Source organism: Bufo gargarizans, chromosome 7 (assembly GCF_014858855.1).
Source record: "Bufo gargarizans isolate SCDJY-AF-19 chromosome 7, ASM1485885v1, whole genome shotgun sequence".
NCBI classification, from domain to species: Eukaryota; Metazoa; Chordata; class Amphibia; order Anura; family Bufonidae; genus Bufo; species Bufo gargarizans.
This window is the reverse complement of record NC_058086.1, coordinates 109,609,873-109,630,408: the sequence shown is the minus strand read 5'-3', so window position 1 is coordinate 109,630,408 and position 20,536 is coordinate 109,609,873. Positions and strand designations below refer to the sequence as shown.

Sequence of the window (20,536 nt, the reverse complement as noted above, 5' to 3'; positions counted from 1 at the left end):
GGTCTGAGAGAGCGATCTTTACTAGCCACAGGAATGGGGGAGGAATGAAAGGAAGGGGTTACAAAAAAATTACTGGGGATGGGATTTCTAGCTACGCCACTGGCTCCTGTAATGTGCTCTATTACATAATAACGTCCTAGATACGCTGGGAGTTATAGTCCTCTTACACTGCCTCCTGCAACGTTCTCTGATATTAAATAATAATGGCCTAGACATGCTGGGAGTTGTAGTTCCATCCTCTTATACCTCCTTGTGTATGGTGCTCTGATATTAAATAATAATGGTCTAGATATGCTGGGAGTTATAGTCCTCTCCTCTTACAACTCCTGCTGCACCATGCTCTGATATTAAATAATAATGGCCTAGACATGCTGGGAGTTATTGTCCTCTCCTCTTATATCTCCTGCAATTTGCTTTGATATTACATAATAATGGCCTAATAAAACACCAAAAAAGAAAAAGGCTAGCACAAATAGTAATAGATGTAAACTTTATTATAGTCTCAGTACGAGACAAAAAATCCAATAAAACACTGGTTAAGAACAATACAATGGTGAATAGAGAACACACAGGAAAAATTAGGGCACCACTAGGCAATCAACATATCAAGGTTGGCAAAATCCTATAGATATAGTATAATTTGTAGGTGACCCATACTGGGTATCTAATATATATATATATCCGGCCACGGCTCTAAGAACAGAGTTGAAGTCAAAATACAGTACATGGATGTATAAAGTGCAAAATGCAAAGATTACAGAGTACGTGAATAATACATACTAAACTGTTTACTAGAAAGCCATGGAGTAAATACCTGAGTAGTGGACCAAAGAGCCCCGATGCACGTTTCGCGTAAGCTTCTTCTTTTGATCACTGCACAATCACTTTACAAGCGCTGCGGCGATAAAAAAAAAATCCGTTTTGATATTTTTTTAATCAATCGCAGCGGCCTCCGGTACTTTGCTAGCCTCCCATTTGTAAGACAGGCTTGCTTCTTTTCTTGGGTAGTCTCAGAGAATACCCCCTAAATTTAGTTGACCAAATGGCAAATAAGGGGTATTCTTCTGAAGAGGCCTACATCTATTACTATTTGGATGGCCCAGTCGGATGAGGAATGGGAACCCTCATCTGACAAATCCAGCGGGTCAGAGTAGAAAGCAGTGGCAGTCTGACCCAAAGTTCGGACGAGGAGGTTGAGGTCCCTGATACCACCAGGCGTACCCGGCCCCGTGTTTCTAGACCACAGGTTGCGCAAAATACACTTCAAGGGCAGCAGAGTGGGGCTGGCGCTGTCGGATTACGTGGTGAGGCATACACCAACAGCGCAGCCCATCCTGGACCTAGTACCAGCACTGCCGTACAACATGGTGAAGTGGCGAGCACCAGAAGGGCAGTTGAAGGTGGTACGTGCAGTAGTTACCCCGTCGCAGCCACTGCACAGACAGGCCCGTAGAGCCCCTAGAGTCCCTGAGGTGCTGGCAAACCCTGATTGGCAGCCCCCAACTTCAGCCGCACCAGTAGTTCCCCCTTTCACCGCCCAGTCTGGAGTTCGGGTTGAGACAGCTCAGATCGGTTCGGCGCTGGTATTTTTTTAGCTGTTCTTGACTGCGGAGCTCTTTGACTGCGGAACCGATATGCCACTGACTTTATAGCCGCCAACTCGTTTCCGGTGGAAACCCGTCCAAGTTTCCGAATTTCAAATTTTTCTTAGGGGCCCTAATGCGTGAGAAGTAGTTTGAAGTCCAATGCCCTGTGAAATCCTAAAGGTGCTCTTTAGAATGTGGGCCCCTTTGCTAGATGGGCCTAACAAAAAAGCATGAATTGCGGTCATATTGGTCCAAGAACCCAATTCATCACATGCCCATGTTCTCTGCTGCCATGTCCAGGACACGATTTAAGACCATCCTGCGTTTCCTGCACTTTAGCGACAACAGCACCTCTCGCCACCCAGCTTTTGTCCGGCTCCACAAAATTCAGCCCCTCATAGACCACTTCAACACTAAATTTGCAGATTTGTATACCCCTGAGCAAAACATCTGCGTAGACGAGTCCCTTATACATTTTACCGGGCGCCTTGGCTTCAAACAATACATCCCAAGCAAGCGTGCCAGGTATGGGGTCAAATTGTATAAGCTCTGTGAAAGGGCCACAGACTATACCCACAAATTTTGGATCTATGAGGGTAAAGATCAGACCCTGGAGCCGGTCGGTTGCCCTGACTACCTGGGGAGCAGTGGGAAGACAGTCTGGGATTTGGTGTCACCCTTATTTGGCAAGGGGTACCATCTTTATGTGGACAATTCCTACACAAGTGTTCCCCTCTTCAGGCATTTGTTCCTAGAACAGATTTGCTGCTGTGGCACCGCGCGACCTTGTCGCCGGGGCTTCCCCCAACGGCTCGTTACCACCCGTCTGGCAAGGGAGGAGAGGGCTGCCTTGTGTAACCAAGAGGGCTGCCTTGTGTAACCAAGAACTGCTCGCGGTGAAATGGAGAGACAAGCGTGACGTTTACATGCTCTCCTCCATTCACGCAGACACGAAAATCAAAATTGAACGAGCAACCAGTGTCATTGAAAAGCCCCTCTGTGTCCACGACTATAATTCGCTTGGGAGGGGTGGACTTCAATGACCAGATGTTGGCTCCTTATTTACTTTCCCGCAGGACCAGACGCTGGCATAAGAAGGTGTCTGAAGACCTAATTCAATTGGCTATTTACAATAGTTTTGTTCTCTACAGTAAGGCTGGGAGAACAGGATCCTTTCTCAAATTTCAGGAAGAGATCATCGAGAACCTCCTGTATCCAGGAGGTTCCGTGGCCCCATCCACCACTGTAGTGAGCCGTCTACACGAGCGACATTTCCCCAGTGTCATTGCTGGTACCTCAAACTGACCGCCACCCCAAAAAAAATGTTGTGTCTGTAGCAGGAGTGGAATAAGGCGTGACACCCGCTATTTCTGTCCTGACTGCCCTGACTACCCTGCCCTATGCTTAGGGGAGTGTTTCCGGAAGTACCACACGCAGGTACACTTAGCATAGGGATTGCATTTCACAGGACAGGCACACAGGGCTATTAGGGCCCTTTCACACTGAGCTGCTGCAAACCTCTCCTTTCACCTGGGACAAAGTGCATAATGTACTTCGCCACATCTCTGGGCGATTTGCGCTTTGCACATTGTCCCATGGGGAAGGAGAGGTTTGTCCTATATAAAGGTTCTTTTTTGTTTTGTTTTTTTACCTTCTAGGTGGACCAACCGATGAACCAGCTGCAGCACTCAGATTACACAAAAGTCGGTGTATGCGGCGCTGCAAGACGACGAGATTTCTCCTCTGCAGTAAAAAATATATGTTTGCCGAGGCTTATAAGGTGAGGGGGCGGTGGTGTTCATATGCTTTGGCAAACACTTTGTATATAAAAAAAAAACAATAAAAAAACCTGGCAATGGTTTTTCATATACATCGATTGATGTGAATGGAGAAATTGGGTTTGCCAGGGCATACGAGCTAAGTGGGTATGGATGTTGGGCGGAGCTCCTATATCCTGGCAGACCCCTTTTTTTTTTTGGCAGAGATTTTTTCATCCACATTGATTGATGCGAATGAAGAAATCTGTGCCGTTCAGTTTTTCTTTCAGCCCAGAGGCTGAACGGAAAAAGAATAATCTCATTACCCGTATGCTCAATATAAGGAGAATAGCAGAAACGCCTAATGCTGGCCATACAAGTAATGATTGCGGAGACCCTCAAATGCCAGGACAGTACAAACACCCCACAAATTACCCCATTTTGGAAAGAAGACACCGTAAGGTATTCACTGATGGGCATAGTGAGTTAAATGAAGTTTTTATTTTTTGTCCCAAGTTAGCGGAAAATGATTTTTATTTTTTTCTTACAAAGTCTCATATTCCACTAACTTGTGACAAAAAATAAAAACTTCCATGAACTCACTATGCCCAACACGAAATACATTGCGGTGTCTTCTTTCCAAAATGGGGTCACATGTAGGGTATTTTTTACTGCCCTGGCATTTTAGGGGCCCTAAAGCGTGAGAAGAAGTCTGGAATCCAAATGCCTAAAAATGCCCTCCTAAAAGGAATTTGGGCCCCTTTGCGCATCTAGGCTGCAAAAAAGTGTCACACATGTGGTATCGCCGTACTCAGGAGAAGTTGGGCAATGTGTTTTGGGGTGTCTTTTTACATATACCCATGCTGGGTGAGATAAATATCTGTGTCAAATGACAACTTTGTATATAAAAATGGGAAAAGTTGACTTTTAGAGAGATATTTCTCTCACCCAGCATGGGTATATGTAAAAAGACACCCCAAAACACATTGCCCTACTTCTTCTGAGTACAGCAATACCACATGTGTGACACTTTTTTGCAGCCTAGGTGGGCAAAGGGGCCCACATTCTAAAGAGCACCTTTAGGATTTCACAGGGCATTTTTAACACATTTGGACTTCAAACTACTTCTCACGCATTAGGGCCCCTAAAATGCCAGGGCAGTATAACTACCCCACAAGTGACCCCATTTTGGAAAGAAGACACCCCAAGGTACTCCGTGAGGGGCATGGCGAGTTCCTAGAATTTTTTTTTTTGCCATAAGTTAGCGGAAAATGATGATTTTTTTTCTTACAAAGTCTCATATTCCACTAACTTGTGACAAAAAATAAAAACTTCCATGAACTCACTATGCCCATCACGAAATACCTTGGGGTGTATTCTTTCCAAAATGGGGTCACTTGTGGGGTAGTTATACTTCCCTGGCATTTTAGGGGCCCTAAAGCGTGAGAAGTAGTTTGAAATCAAAATGTGTAAAAAATGCCCTGTGAAATCCTAAAGGTGCTCTTTGGAATGTGGGCACCTTTGCCCACCTAGGCTGCAAAAAAGTGTCACACATGGGGTATCTCCATACTCAGGAGAAGTTGGGCAATGTGTTTTGGGGTGTCATTTTACATATACCCATGCTGGGTGAGATAAATATCTCTGTCAAATGCCTAACTTTGTATAAACAAATGGGAAAAGTTGTCATTTAGAGAGATATTTCTCTCACCCAGCATGGGTATCTGTAAAAAGACACCCCAAAACACATTGCCCAACTTCTCCTGAATATGGCGATACCACATGTGTGACACTTTTTTGCAGCCTAGGTGGGCAAAAGGGCCCACATTCCAAAGAGCACCTTTAGGATTTCACAGGGCATTGTTTACACATTTTGATTTCAAACTACTTCTCACGCATTAGGGCCCCTAAAATGCCAGTGCAGTATAACTACCCCACAAGTGACCCCATTTTGGAAAGAAGACACCCCAAGGTATTTTGTGATGGGCATAGTGAGTTCATGGAAGTTTTTATTTTTTGTCACAATAAATTTAGAGAAAAATGTATATAGAAATGTAGTTATTTTTTTGAAAGATTTTACAACTGAAAGTGAAAAATGTCATTTTTGGGCAAAAATTTTGGTAAATTTCGATTAATAACAAAAAAAGTAAAAATTTCAGCAGCAATGAAATACCACCAAATGAAAGCTCTATTAGTGAGAAGAAAAGGAGGCAAAATTCATTTGGGTGGCAAGTTGCATGACGAGCAATAAACGGTGAAAGTAGTGTAGTGCAGAATTGTAAAAAGTGGTCTGGGGTGTTTAAGCTAGGGGGGGCTGAGGTGGTTAAAATAGATAACTATTACATTTATTATTTAAATGTGACTCAGAACTGACTAGGATCTAGTGGTCACTGGTCTCTGCTGCACTGCCGATATTTTCAAGGTGACATGGAAGAGGAACTGCAGGTCATTCTCACGCTCACTCCCTCAGATATTAGCTGAAACTGGATGCCGACAACCCCCCTCCCCCCTCGGGCCAACATGTTTATTTCCATTGGTGGGGCAGTGAGACCTAACCAATCTGTCTCACTAGCCCTTTTCAAGCATTTTCATTGGTGGCAGTGGATGTGGCCGTCGTGGCACGGCGGTGCACATGGTTATTATTGTTGTTTTGTCAGTGGCCCCCTTTCTCACTATATTTCTTTTTGCCCCCTAATTATTTGCTGCCCCTTCCCTCATATGGCCGGCGTGGCCCCCCCTTTCTGAATTTAGACATAAGTGCCAGTTATTATGAAAAATGAAATATATAGAGGGGCAAAAAATGTATATAGCGTTTTGGCAAAATGAAATATAGTGAGAAAGGGGCCACTGACAAAACCTTGCCAATACTAACCTTGTTATTATTGCCAAAGCTTTGTCAGAGGCCCACTCTCTACCTATATTTCATTTTGCTCCCACTCTCTATATATTTCATTTTTTGCCCCTCTATATATTTTTGCCCCTTCTTTCTGAATTAAGAGATTAGTGCCACTGATCATCTCGCCCCCCCCCGCCGCATCATTTCAGCAGTGATCCCACGAGACCCGCCGCTGGAGGTCACGGGTCTCGCAGGATTATGACAGGTTATGAAGCACAGCGCAGCCGCACTTAAAATATAAATGCAAACAATCTTCCAGGGCCCGGTCCTGGGCCGTGGCGGTTGGGGACCGCTGCTGTAACTAATGAGCACTTCCACTGTAGAGCTCTCATTAGTACAGCCTGTTTTTATCTCCTGCCCCCTTCCTCACTTGTGTTAAGAAGTAAAAAAAATAAAAAAAAAATAAAGAGAACTCACCTCCTCCATTTGATGGCGCCGCTGTGAAAACTCGCTGTCCTGAGTTTCCAGTCAGTAGCAAGTGTTCCCCGCAGTGCGAGAAAATGGATGAGGTGAGTTGTTTTTTTGACACAAGCAGCAGAAGGTGGCATTATTAATATTGAGGACACTAATGGGGGCATTACTATTACTGGGTGCATTATTATTACTGGGGAGCACTAATGGAGGCATTACTATTTCTGGGGGCACTAATGGGGACATTATTAATTCTGGGGGCACTAATTACTATTACTGGGGCACTAATGAGGGCTTTTATATTACTGGGGGCTCTAATGGGGACACTATTAATTGTGGAGGGCACTAATGGGGGTATTATTAACAGTGATGGTCAGTTCGCAGTGGTCGCCAGCGAACACATGGGGGCTGCCATCTTTAGTAAGGTAGACTCACCCGTCTGGCGATGCACAGGTAAGCCCTTACCTGTGTCGGGAGCCGGTCTGAAATCAAATGCAGTCACCGGGAGCAGGCAGTTCCGAGAACAGCCCGATGAAGGCCCCCAGCTGCTGTTCTCGGAACTGCCTGCTCCCAGTGACTGCATTTGATTTCAGATCGGCTCCCGGCTGGCGAACACAGCGAACTGACCATCACTGATTATTAATTCTGAGGGGCACTAATTAGAGCATTAATATTACTGAAGGGCACTAATGGGGGCATTTTTAATTCTTGGGGGCACTAATAGGGACACTATTATTTCTGGGGGACACTAACGGGGGCATTATTAATTCTGGGGGCACTAATTGGGTGTATTTTTTATTCTGGGGGACACTAATGGGGCATTAATATTACTGGGAGGCACTAATGGGGGCATTTGTAATACTGAGAGCCACATGCCGAATAAAAATAAAAAAAAACGGTTGTTCCTGAGCCACATTACTGCAGTCACAGGTGCTAGAATGGCACCTCACTGCTAGACCAGCCAGAAGGGCAGTGATGGGGCAGCGCACGGCACTGGGAACTGCATGCCTCCCAACTTTTGAAAATTGCAAAGAGGGACAACATGTGCGGCGCGGCAATTTTTTTCATACTAGTCTAGGCCACTCCCCTGACTCCACCCAAAGCATTAATGACACAACTGCAGTAGCCGGGATCGGTCAGGTGAGTGCAAGTTCCTTTACTGTTTTTAGAGCATGTGGAGCCCCTGGGGCATTTTTTATTGCACACCAATACCCATTTAAATATTAGCATACAAATGGAATTATTTATATTTCAAGGTCCAAATTGCACCAAATAATGAAGTTATGGTCCAATATACAGATAGAAACCATACAGGTAGTTTAGTAAGGAGCAATTTAGAAAATATATTATTGCACATTTATGCATTAATTCCCCAGGTCAAAAAGAGGGACATTTAAGGATCAAAGAGGGAGAGAGGGACTTGGGTCAAACAGAGGGACTGTCCCCCCAAAAGAGGGACACTAGTTCTTCTTCCATTGAGCACAGGTTACCACAATGGTATGTTAGGCCGGAAACCCCTTTATGCACAATTCTGCAGCATGGGCATGATGAGGACGCCATGAGACCACCGCCACACTACTAAGGACACGCTATGGCTTCTCCCATGGTGGATGTCCCTGCATTAATGGCCGACATTCCCCATATTGCGAGATAAGACGGCTCAGGAGGAGCCTCTAATGGCCCCATGTCACGGGCTGGACCTGCGCCCTCCCCTCCTCCACCACCTGCATGTGACAGCGGCGGGGATTACACCTTAATCTTACCGCGGCCGAGAAGGGACAATCTCCCCGGTGCAGCCAGGGGATCAGGACCCGGCATGACACAAGGGGGAGCGCACGGCCGCCGCTGAGGGGATGCGCTGCAGTCACCATCGCCCGCACCCGGCGGCATGCGGCTCTCCAGTCCCGGGGCTCCTGTCACCTGGGACATGACAAGTGCTGGTGGCCCCAGAAGAGCACAGGGGGGCAGGCTAGGAGCGGCCTGGGGAGGGGGTCACAGGTTGGGAAGGAGAGGCAGGTGGCACCGGAGAACAGCATGGTAGGGAGTAGGAGGGGCGGGGAGGGGGGCATCCATCCATCAGTGTGCGGCTGGATAATATTACCATCTGCACTCACAAGCCTCCCAGGACTACTCCTCATCATCCTCGCTGCCGCTGCATGTACGGATCGCCACACATGACACGGGCCACAGCGCCTGCAAGAGACGCCGCTTCCCCCATTGTTTTCCAGCGCGGCGATTGCCCTATTCCGTGGGATTGATGCCTCTGCCCTCCTGCCCCCGGGCGAAGCGGCGATCATGGGCTGTCTGCAAAGCCTCACCTGTAAGTCCCGCATCAGGAGGGAGAACATCACCGTGTATGACGTGTGTGCCACCATAGACCAGTGCCCGACCTCCATAGAGGAGAACTCGCCCATTGTCTTAAGGTATAAGACCCCCTACTTCAAAGCTTCGGCCCGGGTGGTCATGCCGCCCATGCCTAGGAATGAGACCTGGGTGGTGGGATGGATCCAAGCCTGCAACCAAATGGAGTTCTTCAACATCTACAGCGACCTGGGCATGTAAGTGGATGGCATATGCCACTGGAGTGTATCTTGGGGCAGGGTATCATGCCCAAGGCTATGTACTTCATATTCTTATGATGGAGGAGGCGTCCAACTTTTGTCCAAAATTCTGGAAATCTTATATGAACTCTGAAGTGTTTGGGTACATTACCCAGTAATGCCACCTGGATGTGGGCATGGCCCCAGCAGAGGGTGGCACTGGGTAATGCATTGGAAATCTCTGTAACTTTGTACTTTACTGTGTCTCAGTGACAGGTCAAGATGTCACAGTCGGGCCCTGGTTGTACTTTTCATTCTGCCCGTGCCCTGATGTCGGACCATCAGGCTGGCAATGCTTGTGTCTCGCCTTACTACATAGCTGGCGTCATCATCTGATGCCAGGAACCAGCAGTTACATTGGAAGCCAGCAACTTGCCCACGTGACAGAATGGTAGTGGGATGGCAGTAAATGCCATCTGGACAGGTGAATGTCAGCGGTAAGGTTCACCTACATACAGTGGTAGGTGTCAGGAAAGTTAGGGACAGTCGCTTAATGCCATGTCATCCTCGCTCCATTTACAAGGCGAGCAGGGCCGCCTACACTGACAGGATATCAGTGCTGTTGATGGCCGTCCGTGGTACTAAGCGCTTGTTCCGGTACATCTCTGCCTGAAGCAGCCGATGGCACTGGTAGCAGGAGTCGCCTCCAGTGAGGACCTTCCTCAGGGTGTGCTTTCCTACCGTATATCTTTCTTACTAGCATGGAGATTCAATTCCTTGTTAATGACTATAAGGGTCTGGATTCTCCTGATAATGATGACCTACCCCCCACAATCAGCTGTTCCCTGCAGCCTCAGGAGCTACCATTACGCTGGGTTCAGACCTGAGCGTTCGCGATGGAGCGCTCTGTATGCGCGATTGTACGGGCGTTTGCAATCGCGCATACAGAGACAAGCGAACGCCCATTGTCGCGCGTTCCCGCTGAAGTCTATGTACGGGAACGCGCGACAAGACGCCTCAAAGAAGCTCATGTACTTCTTTGGGCGTCGGGCGTTTTACAGCGCGTAGTAACGCGCTGTAAAACGCTCAGGTCTGAACCCAGCCTTAGGCACTGAATGGAAGAGAAAGCTCAGTTCAAAGTGTCATGGCCGTGCCACGGTACTGCAGCTCAGCCCTATTCACCTCAATGAACGCAGTCTGTGATGATCATACTTTCTGTATATTGCCGTCATGGTCTTATGCATCACGTTCTCAGGCGATGTTTACTAAATAAACAAAGAAAAGGAGCACCATAGGGTAAAAACGTATGCGTAATTAGAGAAAGTACTCCAATTGGAGGCTCACCTGAAAGGGTTGTGCGAATAATAGGCACAACACCCAGTCCCCAGAAAGCGGTTGATGTGCAGCCACGGATGAAAATCTCCTTAAATGGGTGTGCCTGGGACCTCACGAAGAATTATTATGCAGATACAGGAACAACCAGCCTTCGGGGCAAACGAACCGACCAGTTAGGGGTAGTAGTAATCTTCAAATGTTTTTATTGCAGAATCACTTCATAACGTGTTTTGGGGAACAATTCCCCTTCTTTAGGTGAAAACAGTTTTCACAGCTTGGGGCCACACCATATATATGGTGACATCATGGTCTTATACATGCTACAGCTTGGCACCATGCCATATATGTGGTGACGTCTTGGTCTTATACATGTCACATCTTGGGGCCACGCCATATATATGGTGACGTCGTGGTCTTATACATGCTACAGCTTGGGGCCACACCATATATATGGTGACATCATGGTCTTATACATGCTACAGCTTGGGGCCACACCATATATATGGTGACGTCTTGGTCTTATACATGTCACATCTTGGGGCCACGCCATATATATGGTGACGTCGTGGTCTTATACATGCTACAGCTTGGGGCCACACCATATATATGGTGACATCATGGTCTTATACATGCTACAGCTTGGGGCCACACCATATATATGGTGACGTCTTGGTCTTATACATGTCACATCTTGGGGCCACGCCATATATATGGTGACGTCGTGGTCTTATACATGCTACAGCTTGGGGCCACACCATATATATGGTGATGTCATGGTCTTATCCATGCTACAGCTGGGCACCACGCCATATATATGGTGACGTCTTTGTCTTATACATGCTACAGCTTGGCACCACGCCATGTATATGGTGACGTCTTGGTCTTACACATGCCACAGCTTGGGATCACGCCATATATATGGTGACGTCGTGGTCTTATACATGCTACAGCTTGGGGCCACGCCATATATGTGGTGACGTAATGGTCTTATACATGCTACAGCTTGGAGCCACGCCATATATATGGTGACGTCTTGGTCTTACACATGCCACAGCTTGGGATCACGCCATATATATGGTGACATCTTGGTCTTACACATGCCACAGCTTGGGATCACGCCATACATATGGTGACGTCATGGTCTTACACATGCCACAGCTTGGGGCCACACCATATATATGGTGACGTCATGGTTTTACACATGCCACAGCTTGGGGCCACGCCATATATATGGTGACGTCATGGTCTTATACATGCTACAGCTTGGGATCACGCCATATATATGGTGACGTCTTGGTCTTATACATGTCACATCTTGGGGCTACGCCATATATATGGTGACGTCGTGGTCTTATACATGCTACAGCTTGGGGCCACACCATATATATGGTGACGTCATGGTCTTATACATGCCACAGCTTGACACCACGCCATATATATGGTGACGTCTTGGTCTTACACATGCCACAGCTTGGGATCACGCCATATATATGGTGACATCATGGTTTTACACATGCTACAGCTTGGAGCCACGCCATATATATGGTGACGTCGTGGTCTTATACATGCTACAGCTTGGGGCCACACCATATATATGGTGACGTCATGGTCTTATACATGCCACAGCTTGACACCACGCCATATATATGGTGACGTCTTGGTCTTACACATGCCACAGCTTGGGATCACGCCATACATATGGTGACGTCATGGTCTTACACATGCTACAGCTTGGAGCCATGCCATATATATGTATATATTGGTTCCTGTTAATATAATCTCAGCTCATTCCTTTTGGTTTGTACTATAAACTCACAGATGAGCTCCAGATACCTGCAAGGTCCTTTGCCTTTAGGGTTTTCTCTGACTCAGTTTACCTTCCTCCGTACTGCACTCAGTATTGCTTCAGCATCATTTCACTTGGACCTGATGGCCCATGAATAAGTCCGAGAACTCTAGCTGCCAGTCAGCCGATACCAGTGATGTTTGGCCGGGTGTCATCACTTAAAATGATTCCTTCGGTGGTACTGCAGGATGGCAGGTGTGAATACTGCATTCCTTATGGTGGTGGAGGAATGCACAGAATGGGTTTGGAATGTGCCACACTGCTAGAATGTCCTTCTCCAGCAGGCAGCACAAGCAGGTGACTTCTATATTAATAAAATGTTGAGTATGCGCTGGAGATCTCAATTTGTCTTGTGACATGCCGGCCAATGTTACCAAAATTGACTTTGTAAAAGCACAGTACTGAAAATGCCACCTCCATCAATTGCTTCTGTATGCAGATTACTCTTTTCTAGGGTTTGACTCTGACATAGGCAGAAATATAGATTATTGCTTAAATATATAAGGATTTTCACGTAAAGGGGTATTCCATCTTAAACATTCAGGACACATGCACAGGAAAGGTGCGCATGACTCTTTCCGTTACACGTATAGAGAATGAGAAGCACAGACATATCCTGAGGAGATACTATGAATGTGCCGTCTTGACAGAACTAGTGAATTGTAAGGCGGGATCAGTAGGGATGAGCAAATCCATTAGTTCTTCAGTTATGAAAAGCTGTCTCCACAGGTGAAGAGGCTTTCACTTGCCTGGTGATTGACAGGGTTGGACCCTGGCAATCTCGTGCCTGCACACTGTTCCAAGTAGCGGCCCAAGCACAGAGGCTATGTTTCCGCTACTGGAGAGGAGACTATTCACGTGCCACTGCACCTCCATGTAGCAGTGAATGAACAGTTGCTACTGTCGAAGCAGAAGCAGGTCCTCTTTAAAGAGGACCTGCCACCACTCCTGACATGCCTGTTTTAATAGCTTCCTGCATTCCCCATGTAATACATTCTGGAGCCTCTGTTCTTATGGCTCTATGTTGCGCCATTCCTGTATTATTTCTACTAGAATTTATGAATGAATTGCTAGCAGTCTGCAGTATGGATACAGAGGGGTAGTAACCAGTTTAGCGTGTGTCCCTGCACAGTCTGAAAACGGCAGCACTGATTGAATAAAGTGAGTCTGTGCAGGTATACACCCCCAACTGGTAACACCCCTCTGTACCTATACTGCAGACTGCTGGCAATTCATTCAGCACTGATTGAATAAAGTGAGTCTGTGCAGGTATACACCCCCAACTGGTAACACCCCTCTGTACCAATACTGCAGACTGCTGGCAATTCATTCAGCACTGATTGAATAAAGTGAGTCTGTGCAGGTATACACCCCCAACTGGTAACACCGCTCTGTACCCATACTGCAGACTGCTGGCAATTCATTCATAACTTCTAGTATTAATAATAAAGGAATGGCACAACATAGAGCCATAAGAACAGAGGCTCCAGAATTGTTATTATATGGGGAATGCATGCAGCTATTAAAACAGGCATGACAGGAGTGGTGGCAGGTCCTCTTTAAAGATGAGAACGCCCCTTTAAAGGGAACCTGTCACCGGGATTTTGTGTATAGAGCTGAGGACATGGGTTGCTAGATGACCGCTAGCACATCCGCAATACCCAGTCCCCATAGCTCTGTGTGCTTTTATTGTGTAAAAAAAACAACAACAATTTGATACATATGCAAATTAACCTGAGATGAGTCCTGTAGGTGAGATGAGTCAGGGACAGGACTCATCTCAGGTTAATTTGCATATGTATCAAATAGTTTTTTTTACACAATAAAAGCACTCAGAGCTATGGGGACTGGGTATTGTGGATGTGCTAGCGGCAATCTAGCAACCCACGTTCTCAGCTCTATACATAAAATCCCGGCGACAGGTTCCCTTTAATGTCCTGCTAATCCAGGGCATACATATTGAGATCTATAAAGGTGTGTACAAAGGTAACACCAAAAATCTAGCTGTTTGGATGCTGTTATGTGATTAGTACATGGAGTTATCAGCGCTTAGGGTACTTTCACACTAGCGGCAGGGGACTCCGGCAGGCTGTTCCATCGGGTGAACAGCCTTTCGGATCCGTCCTGCCGCTAGTCCGCGTGTGCTCCCGGACTGCCGCTCCATCCCTATTGACTATAATGGTGGCGGGGGCGGAATGCATGCAGTACTTTTAGTCCGGCTGCCTCTCGCCGTGCGCTGCTGTACTGCCGCCGGAACTCCGTCCCCATTATAGTGAATGGGGACGGAGTGGCAGTCCGGGGGCACACGTGAACTAGTGGCAGGACAGATCCGACAGACTGTTCAGCCGCCGGAACAGCCTGCCGGAGTCCCCTGCCGCTAGTGTGAAACTAGCCTAAATGTGATCTGTCCTATTACACTGCATCACGTTCATATACATTACAAATGACGGCACAATCCACTGAAAGTCATTCAAAGTCATTCTCACGCCATTTATTAGGACCCTGTTATTCACTAGATTCAGACATGGTATTAATGAGTTAATCAGAGCCACTCAAGGATTATAAAGGAACGGTTCTTGGCAACTGGTATAATAAAAGTAAAAGATGGAAAGGAATCCATTTGTTATATTCCTATTAATTGGTGTAGACGAGAAGGGAATTGGGGACAAATGACGTCTACATTGTTGGGCACAAAGTCTAAATTCATTTTACAGCAGTGTGAATAGTAATTGGAGTGATCTGTACGCTGGGCTCTGTGGTTTAATGTGAATGTCCACATTTAGTCAGTATGTCATTTTTTGTTTGAGTTGATAAATTTCCTAAAATTTATATTCATAGGGGTTGAAACTTTAGAAGGGGTATTTCTGAATTTTTAAATTGCCTATCTGCTGGATTGGTCATCAATATTTCTCTCATTTGCAGGGGTCCGAGACCCTGACGATCTGCTGTTTTTCGGTAGTGGGGACGCTGGAAGTACATAGCATTGTGTAGTGGACGGAGCTGTTACTGCAGTGCTGCTTCCATTCACTTCAATGGGAGCTGCAGTAACCATCCACTGCACAGTGGGCAGAGCTGTGTAATTCCAGTGCCAGCTTCCGGCCCGGAGCTACTTGGCTCGGGTGGGGAGTGTCAGAGCGCCATCGATTAGATATTGATGGTCTATCTTGCCTTAGGCCATCAGTAATAATACCCTGGACAACCCTGTTATATTTTTTTGATGCTCGAAATCTGCAACATAGAGAAAGCAAAATTCTGCTGGCTAGCACCAACCACTTGGAGCTTACTGCATACTGTTTATACATTGGGAGTTCCTCAAGCTACAGTGTGGCCCTCGGACCAGAAGAGGCCGTGTAACCCTTTTCTAGTATATAGTGTAATAGTAATACTGTAAGGGTCCATTCACACGTCCGCAAATGGGTCCGCATCCGTTCCGCAATATCGGGAATGGGTGTGTACTCATTCATTCTCTATGGGGCCGGAAGACACGCGGAGAGCACACTTTGTGCTCTCTACATCCGCATTTCTGGAGTGCGGCCCGAACGTTCAGGCCGCGGCTCCGCAAAAACAATTGTGGAGAAGAATAGGCAGTTCTCTGGGGGGTGCCGGCTGGGTGCAATGCGGATCCGCAATACACTACGGACGTGTGAATGGACCCTAATGCGTAGGCTGCATTCACATCTGTGTTTTTAAGGCTACTTTCACATTAGCGTTAGGAGGGTCCGATAGGCTGTTCCGGCATGCTGCAGTTTTTGTCCGCCTGCCTCTCAGCATGTTGGCCGAGCAGCGGCCGGACCTCTGACCTGTCCCCATTTTAGTGAATGGTGTGACACATGGGCTAGCGTTAGTACGGATCCGGCACAGCCTGCTGGAAATGGCTGCCGCTAGTGTGAAAGGATACTTTCACGCCAGCGTTTTTACTGGATCTTCCGTTACTGATAATACAACCATCTGCATCCGTTATGAACGGATCCGGTTGTATTATCTTTAACATTGCCAAGATGAATCCGTTTTCTATTGTGGCAGAGAAAACATATCTGTCCCCGTTGACTTGCATTGGGGGTCAATATGTTGTAGTTTGCTCTGCAGTATGGGAACGCAACTAAATGGAACGCAATGCATTTTGGAGCATTCCATTCCGTTCAGTTCAGTTTTGTCCCCATTGACAATGAATGGGGACAAAACTGAAGCGTTTTTTTTTTTTGTTTTTTTTTTTCGGTATTGAGCCCCTATGACGGAAAACTCAAACATTAGTGTGAAAGTAGCCTAATTCAGGTTTTGAGATCTGGCAGAGAATCTAAAAAAAAATGATTTAACCTGACCAGTTTTGTCCCAATTCCTTGCCAATGGGGACAAAACTGATCACAATTCAATAGTTCAGTTGCGTTTTGGGGCCGGACACAAAACCGCTGCAAGCAGCGCCACGTGTCTGGGTTACAAAACTGAACTAACCTGATCAGGCATGAAAATCAATATCAGTCAATGGTGCCTGATCCGCTTTTATTGTTACAGAAAAAAAAGTATCAGGCGCCCATTGACTTACAATGATTTTCATGGTTTGTTCCGTTTTGATTTAATACAATTGGATGCGGCCGAAACTGAGCCATCAGGATGTATTAAATGGAACAAATCCTTCAGGTTTTAGATCCTCTGCCGGATCTCAAAACCTGAATGAAATGCGCAGTTGTGGAAGTAGCCTTACTTATATTGTGATGATGTATTCCCCAGCGCTTCACGGTGTGATGTGTGTATAGAACCTGAAGGATTGTGGTACATTCCTTCCTCTGTCTGATAAACCACAAGGAGCTTCCTGGGATATTCCTAGACTCTCAGTCCGAGCCGTCGGTCAGCATGTGTTATGTGAGATCACATTCTTACCATCTTTAGCAGCAGTCACTCGGGATGCTGGTGCCAAGAAGCCGATGCTCCTGTTATTTTCTACTCTGCTATTTAAGTAGCTGCGATAATGGAGACATTTCTAATTGCCTCTGGGTTGGTGGAGTAGCCGCCTGAAACATGGCTTTGTGGTAAGACGCCATTAGATCCTGTGTGAATGGTCAATAATTACAAGCTCATTTGTAAAATGAAAGATACCCTCCTCACCATATGACAGGATCCGGTAGAGAAAATATGGCTTTATACAGATGAGCTGAGAAAGTCCTTAGGCCTCATGCACACGACCGTTGTTTTGGTCCACATCCGAGCCACAGTTTTTGCGGCTTGGATACGGACCCATTCACTTCAATGGGACCGTAAAAAATTCAGACTACACTCCGTGTGCTGTCCGCATCCGTTGCTCCGTTCTGTGGTCTGCAAAAAAAATATAACCTGCCTTATTCTTGTCCGTTATGCGGACAAGAATAGGCAGTTATATCAATGGCTGTCCGTGCCGTTCTGCAAATTATGGCAAGCACACAGACGCCATCAGTGTTTTGCGGATCCTGCAATTTGCGGACCGCAAAACATACAACGGTCGTGTGCATAAGGCCTTAGCAGGTGTGAAAGATCCACTTTAATGGGGGATTCTCCTACTAGTATTGATCAGCTTTCCACAAGAACTGGGGGTCCCTTGTGTAAATGGAGGGGTAGTGTGTGTGACCACCACTCCATTCACTTCTATGGGACTGCTTGGTTATTGCCGTCCCATAGAAGAGAATGAAGTGTGTGGGGGGGGGGGGGGGGGGGGGCGCATGCATACCACTGCTTCATTCACATAGGGGATTTAGGTACCCCCTTCCGGCAGAGTATGCCCGTAATCGGAAGATAACGTAAGTGACAATTTGCGATATTTCTGGTTATCTATTAGTATCTGTGATGTATCTCTGGATGCAACTGACAAAACATACCACATTGATTGAGCATGATGTACTTTCTGAAAGCAATAAGCCGGGATAATGGAAGATGAAATCAGTAATACCATTCCACTTGGTATCCCTGACACTAAAATGGCGTTGTGTAGGGCATCCTTCTTGTCAGCGCAGGAGGTTATTAAAGGCACTGTTACAACTGGCACAATATACTATTTCTTACTCGGGCATTGGTTTGACAGCTGGTAATTTAGGTCTATAATATCCTCAGCACTATAGTTAACAGGCTTATGCTATAAATATGTTGTAGTGTTCAGTAATTCTTATTCCCCAGTATTCCCAGGAGTTATTTACACATTAGAGAACAGGAAGCAAATGGGATTTAAGCAGATCACCTTCCATCTCCATCTGCTGCAGTAGTATTCCCATCTCTATTATTTTATTAGCTACCATTTAACTATTCTGGGTGCCTAGCATCCAGGCACCCTTGATCCTGATACTTAGGCCTCTTGCACACGAACGCAAATTGCGGGCCGCAATGCACGAGCACCCACCATGGGGCAGCCGCAGCGAATCGCGGACCCATTAAAGTGAATGGCCATTCTGCAAAAAGACATGTTCTATCTCTTTGCGGAACGGAAGTACAGGACGAAACCCCGCGGAAGCACTCCATTCCTTATCTCCTGATTTGCAGACCCATTGAAGTGAATGGGTCGGCATCCGTGATGCGGAACGGTGCCCTTGTATTGCGGATCCGCAAATGCGGTCCGCAATACGGCCACGGAGCGCACACTTTCGTGTGAAAGAGGCCTTATACTGTTGCCCCTTAGGCTATCTCTTAAACCATAAAGAGAATTATGTTGTATTAAGCCACCTATACGTATTAGATAACTAGTGTTCTCCCCCAGCCTTCCTTATGAATATGTGCACTTTTTATCCATAGGGAGAAGGGAATAAGCTTCTGCCAGAAGGGTCTTTCCTCCCTGACAAACAAAGAATTCTAGTAAGGCTACTCTCATATGCAGTGTATTGTCCACACGCCTTCCTGCACCATGCTGTAAATGTACAGCATGGCAATTATCATCTCGCCACGCCATGCTGTACATTTATGGCATAGCGATGGTGCCGGCTTAGGAACTGAGCAACCGCTATCTGCAGCAAGTGTCAGCTTGTAACATACAGCTGATATCCAGCTGCAACGATCAAGATTGGTGCTAGCACCGATTCGAGTTATTTAACCCCTTAGATGTTGCAGTCTGTAGTGACCACTGCATCTAAGGGGTTTACAGAGAGAAGGTGCTCCCTCTTTTCCCCATCGGGCCTTATGCGACACGATAACAAGCTCCCAATGGTTGCTGTGGCAACCAGAGGCCATACAAAGGCCAATTGTCAGTGTAATACTGACAGGTTTAATACACTACAATAAATCTGCTGTAACAGTGATTGGACCACTTTATGTTCAAGTCCCGAATTGGGACAAAAATGCAATTTAAAAAAATGAAGAATCGCTTTTTCCCATATGCACTTTATTATTGGTTAAAAAAATAAACTATTAATAATTATTATGACCGCGTCCATAGCAGCCTAGTCTATAAAAGGGATCACATTGCTTATCCCCCATGGTAAATGCTGTAAAAAAAAATATATATATATTTAAAAAGTGATTGTTTCTGCCACTGTACGCAAAAAATTGGTACCAATAAAAACTACAGCCCATCACGTAAAAAACAAACCCTCATATAGCTGCCCCAAGAGAAAAACAAAAAAAAGTCTCAGATGTGGTGATGCAAAGAAAAAAAATATTTTTAATAAAAAAAATATTTTTTTAAGCAAAAGTCTTAAAACATGGAAAAAAAATTATATAAATGTGATATCCCCATATTCATACCAACCTGTCAAATAATGTTATCATATATATATACCTCCTACATTTAAAAAAAAAAAAACTATCAAAATGTCATATGGTACCAATAAAAACTACACCCTGTTCCGCAAAAAAAAAAAAAAAAAATTTAAAAAAGCCTTTACATAGCTGCGTTGCCCCGGAAAATAATGTTATGTTTGTTAGTATATGGCGATGCAAAATACTGCAGAAAAAAAATAAATAAATGGATTTTATGATGTAAAAGCAGTAAAACATGAGACAAATAAACTATATGAATCTGGTATCGCCATAATAATTTCAACCTGCAGAGTAAAGTTATCATATATACCCATATAGATAAAAGTCATATGTACTCCAAAATGGTACCTTTAAAAACTAATTAGAGAGGGATTTTATGATGCAAAATTAGAAAAAAAATGAAAAAACTATATATTTGGTATTGTAATAATCATATCAACCTGCAGAATAAAGTTATCCTA

General features: G+C 45.7%; 1 protein-coding gene across 1 annotated transcript in view; it reads left to right on the top strand.

The window, feature by feature from the left end:
- The first annotated feature begins 8,429 nt into the window (after nt 1-8,429).
- FAM78B (family with sequence similarity 78 member B) overlaps nt 8,430-20,536 on the top strand; it is a 149,387-nt gene continuing 137,280 nt past the window's right edge. The window contains exon 1 of the mRNA XM_044301872.1: nt 8,430-9,205. Within this exon, the coding sequence (XP_044157807.1) occupies nt 8,943-9,205 (263 nt within the window). The 5' untranslated portion in view covers nt 8,430-8,942. The remainder of the gene's footprint in view (nt 9,206-20,536) is intronic.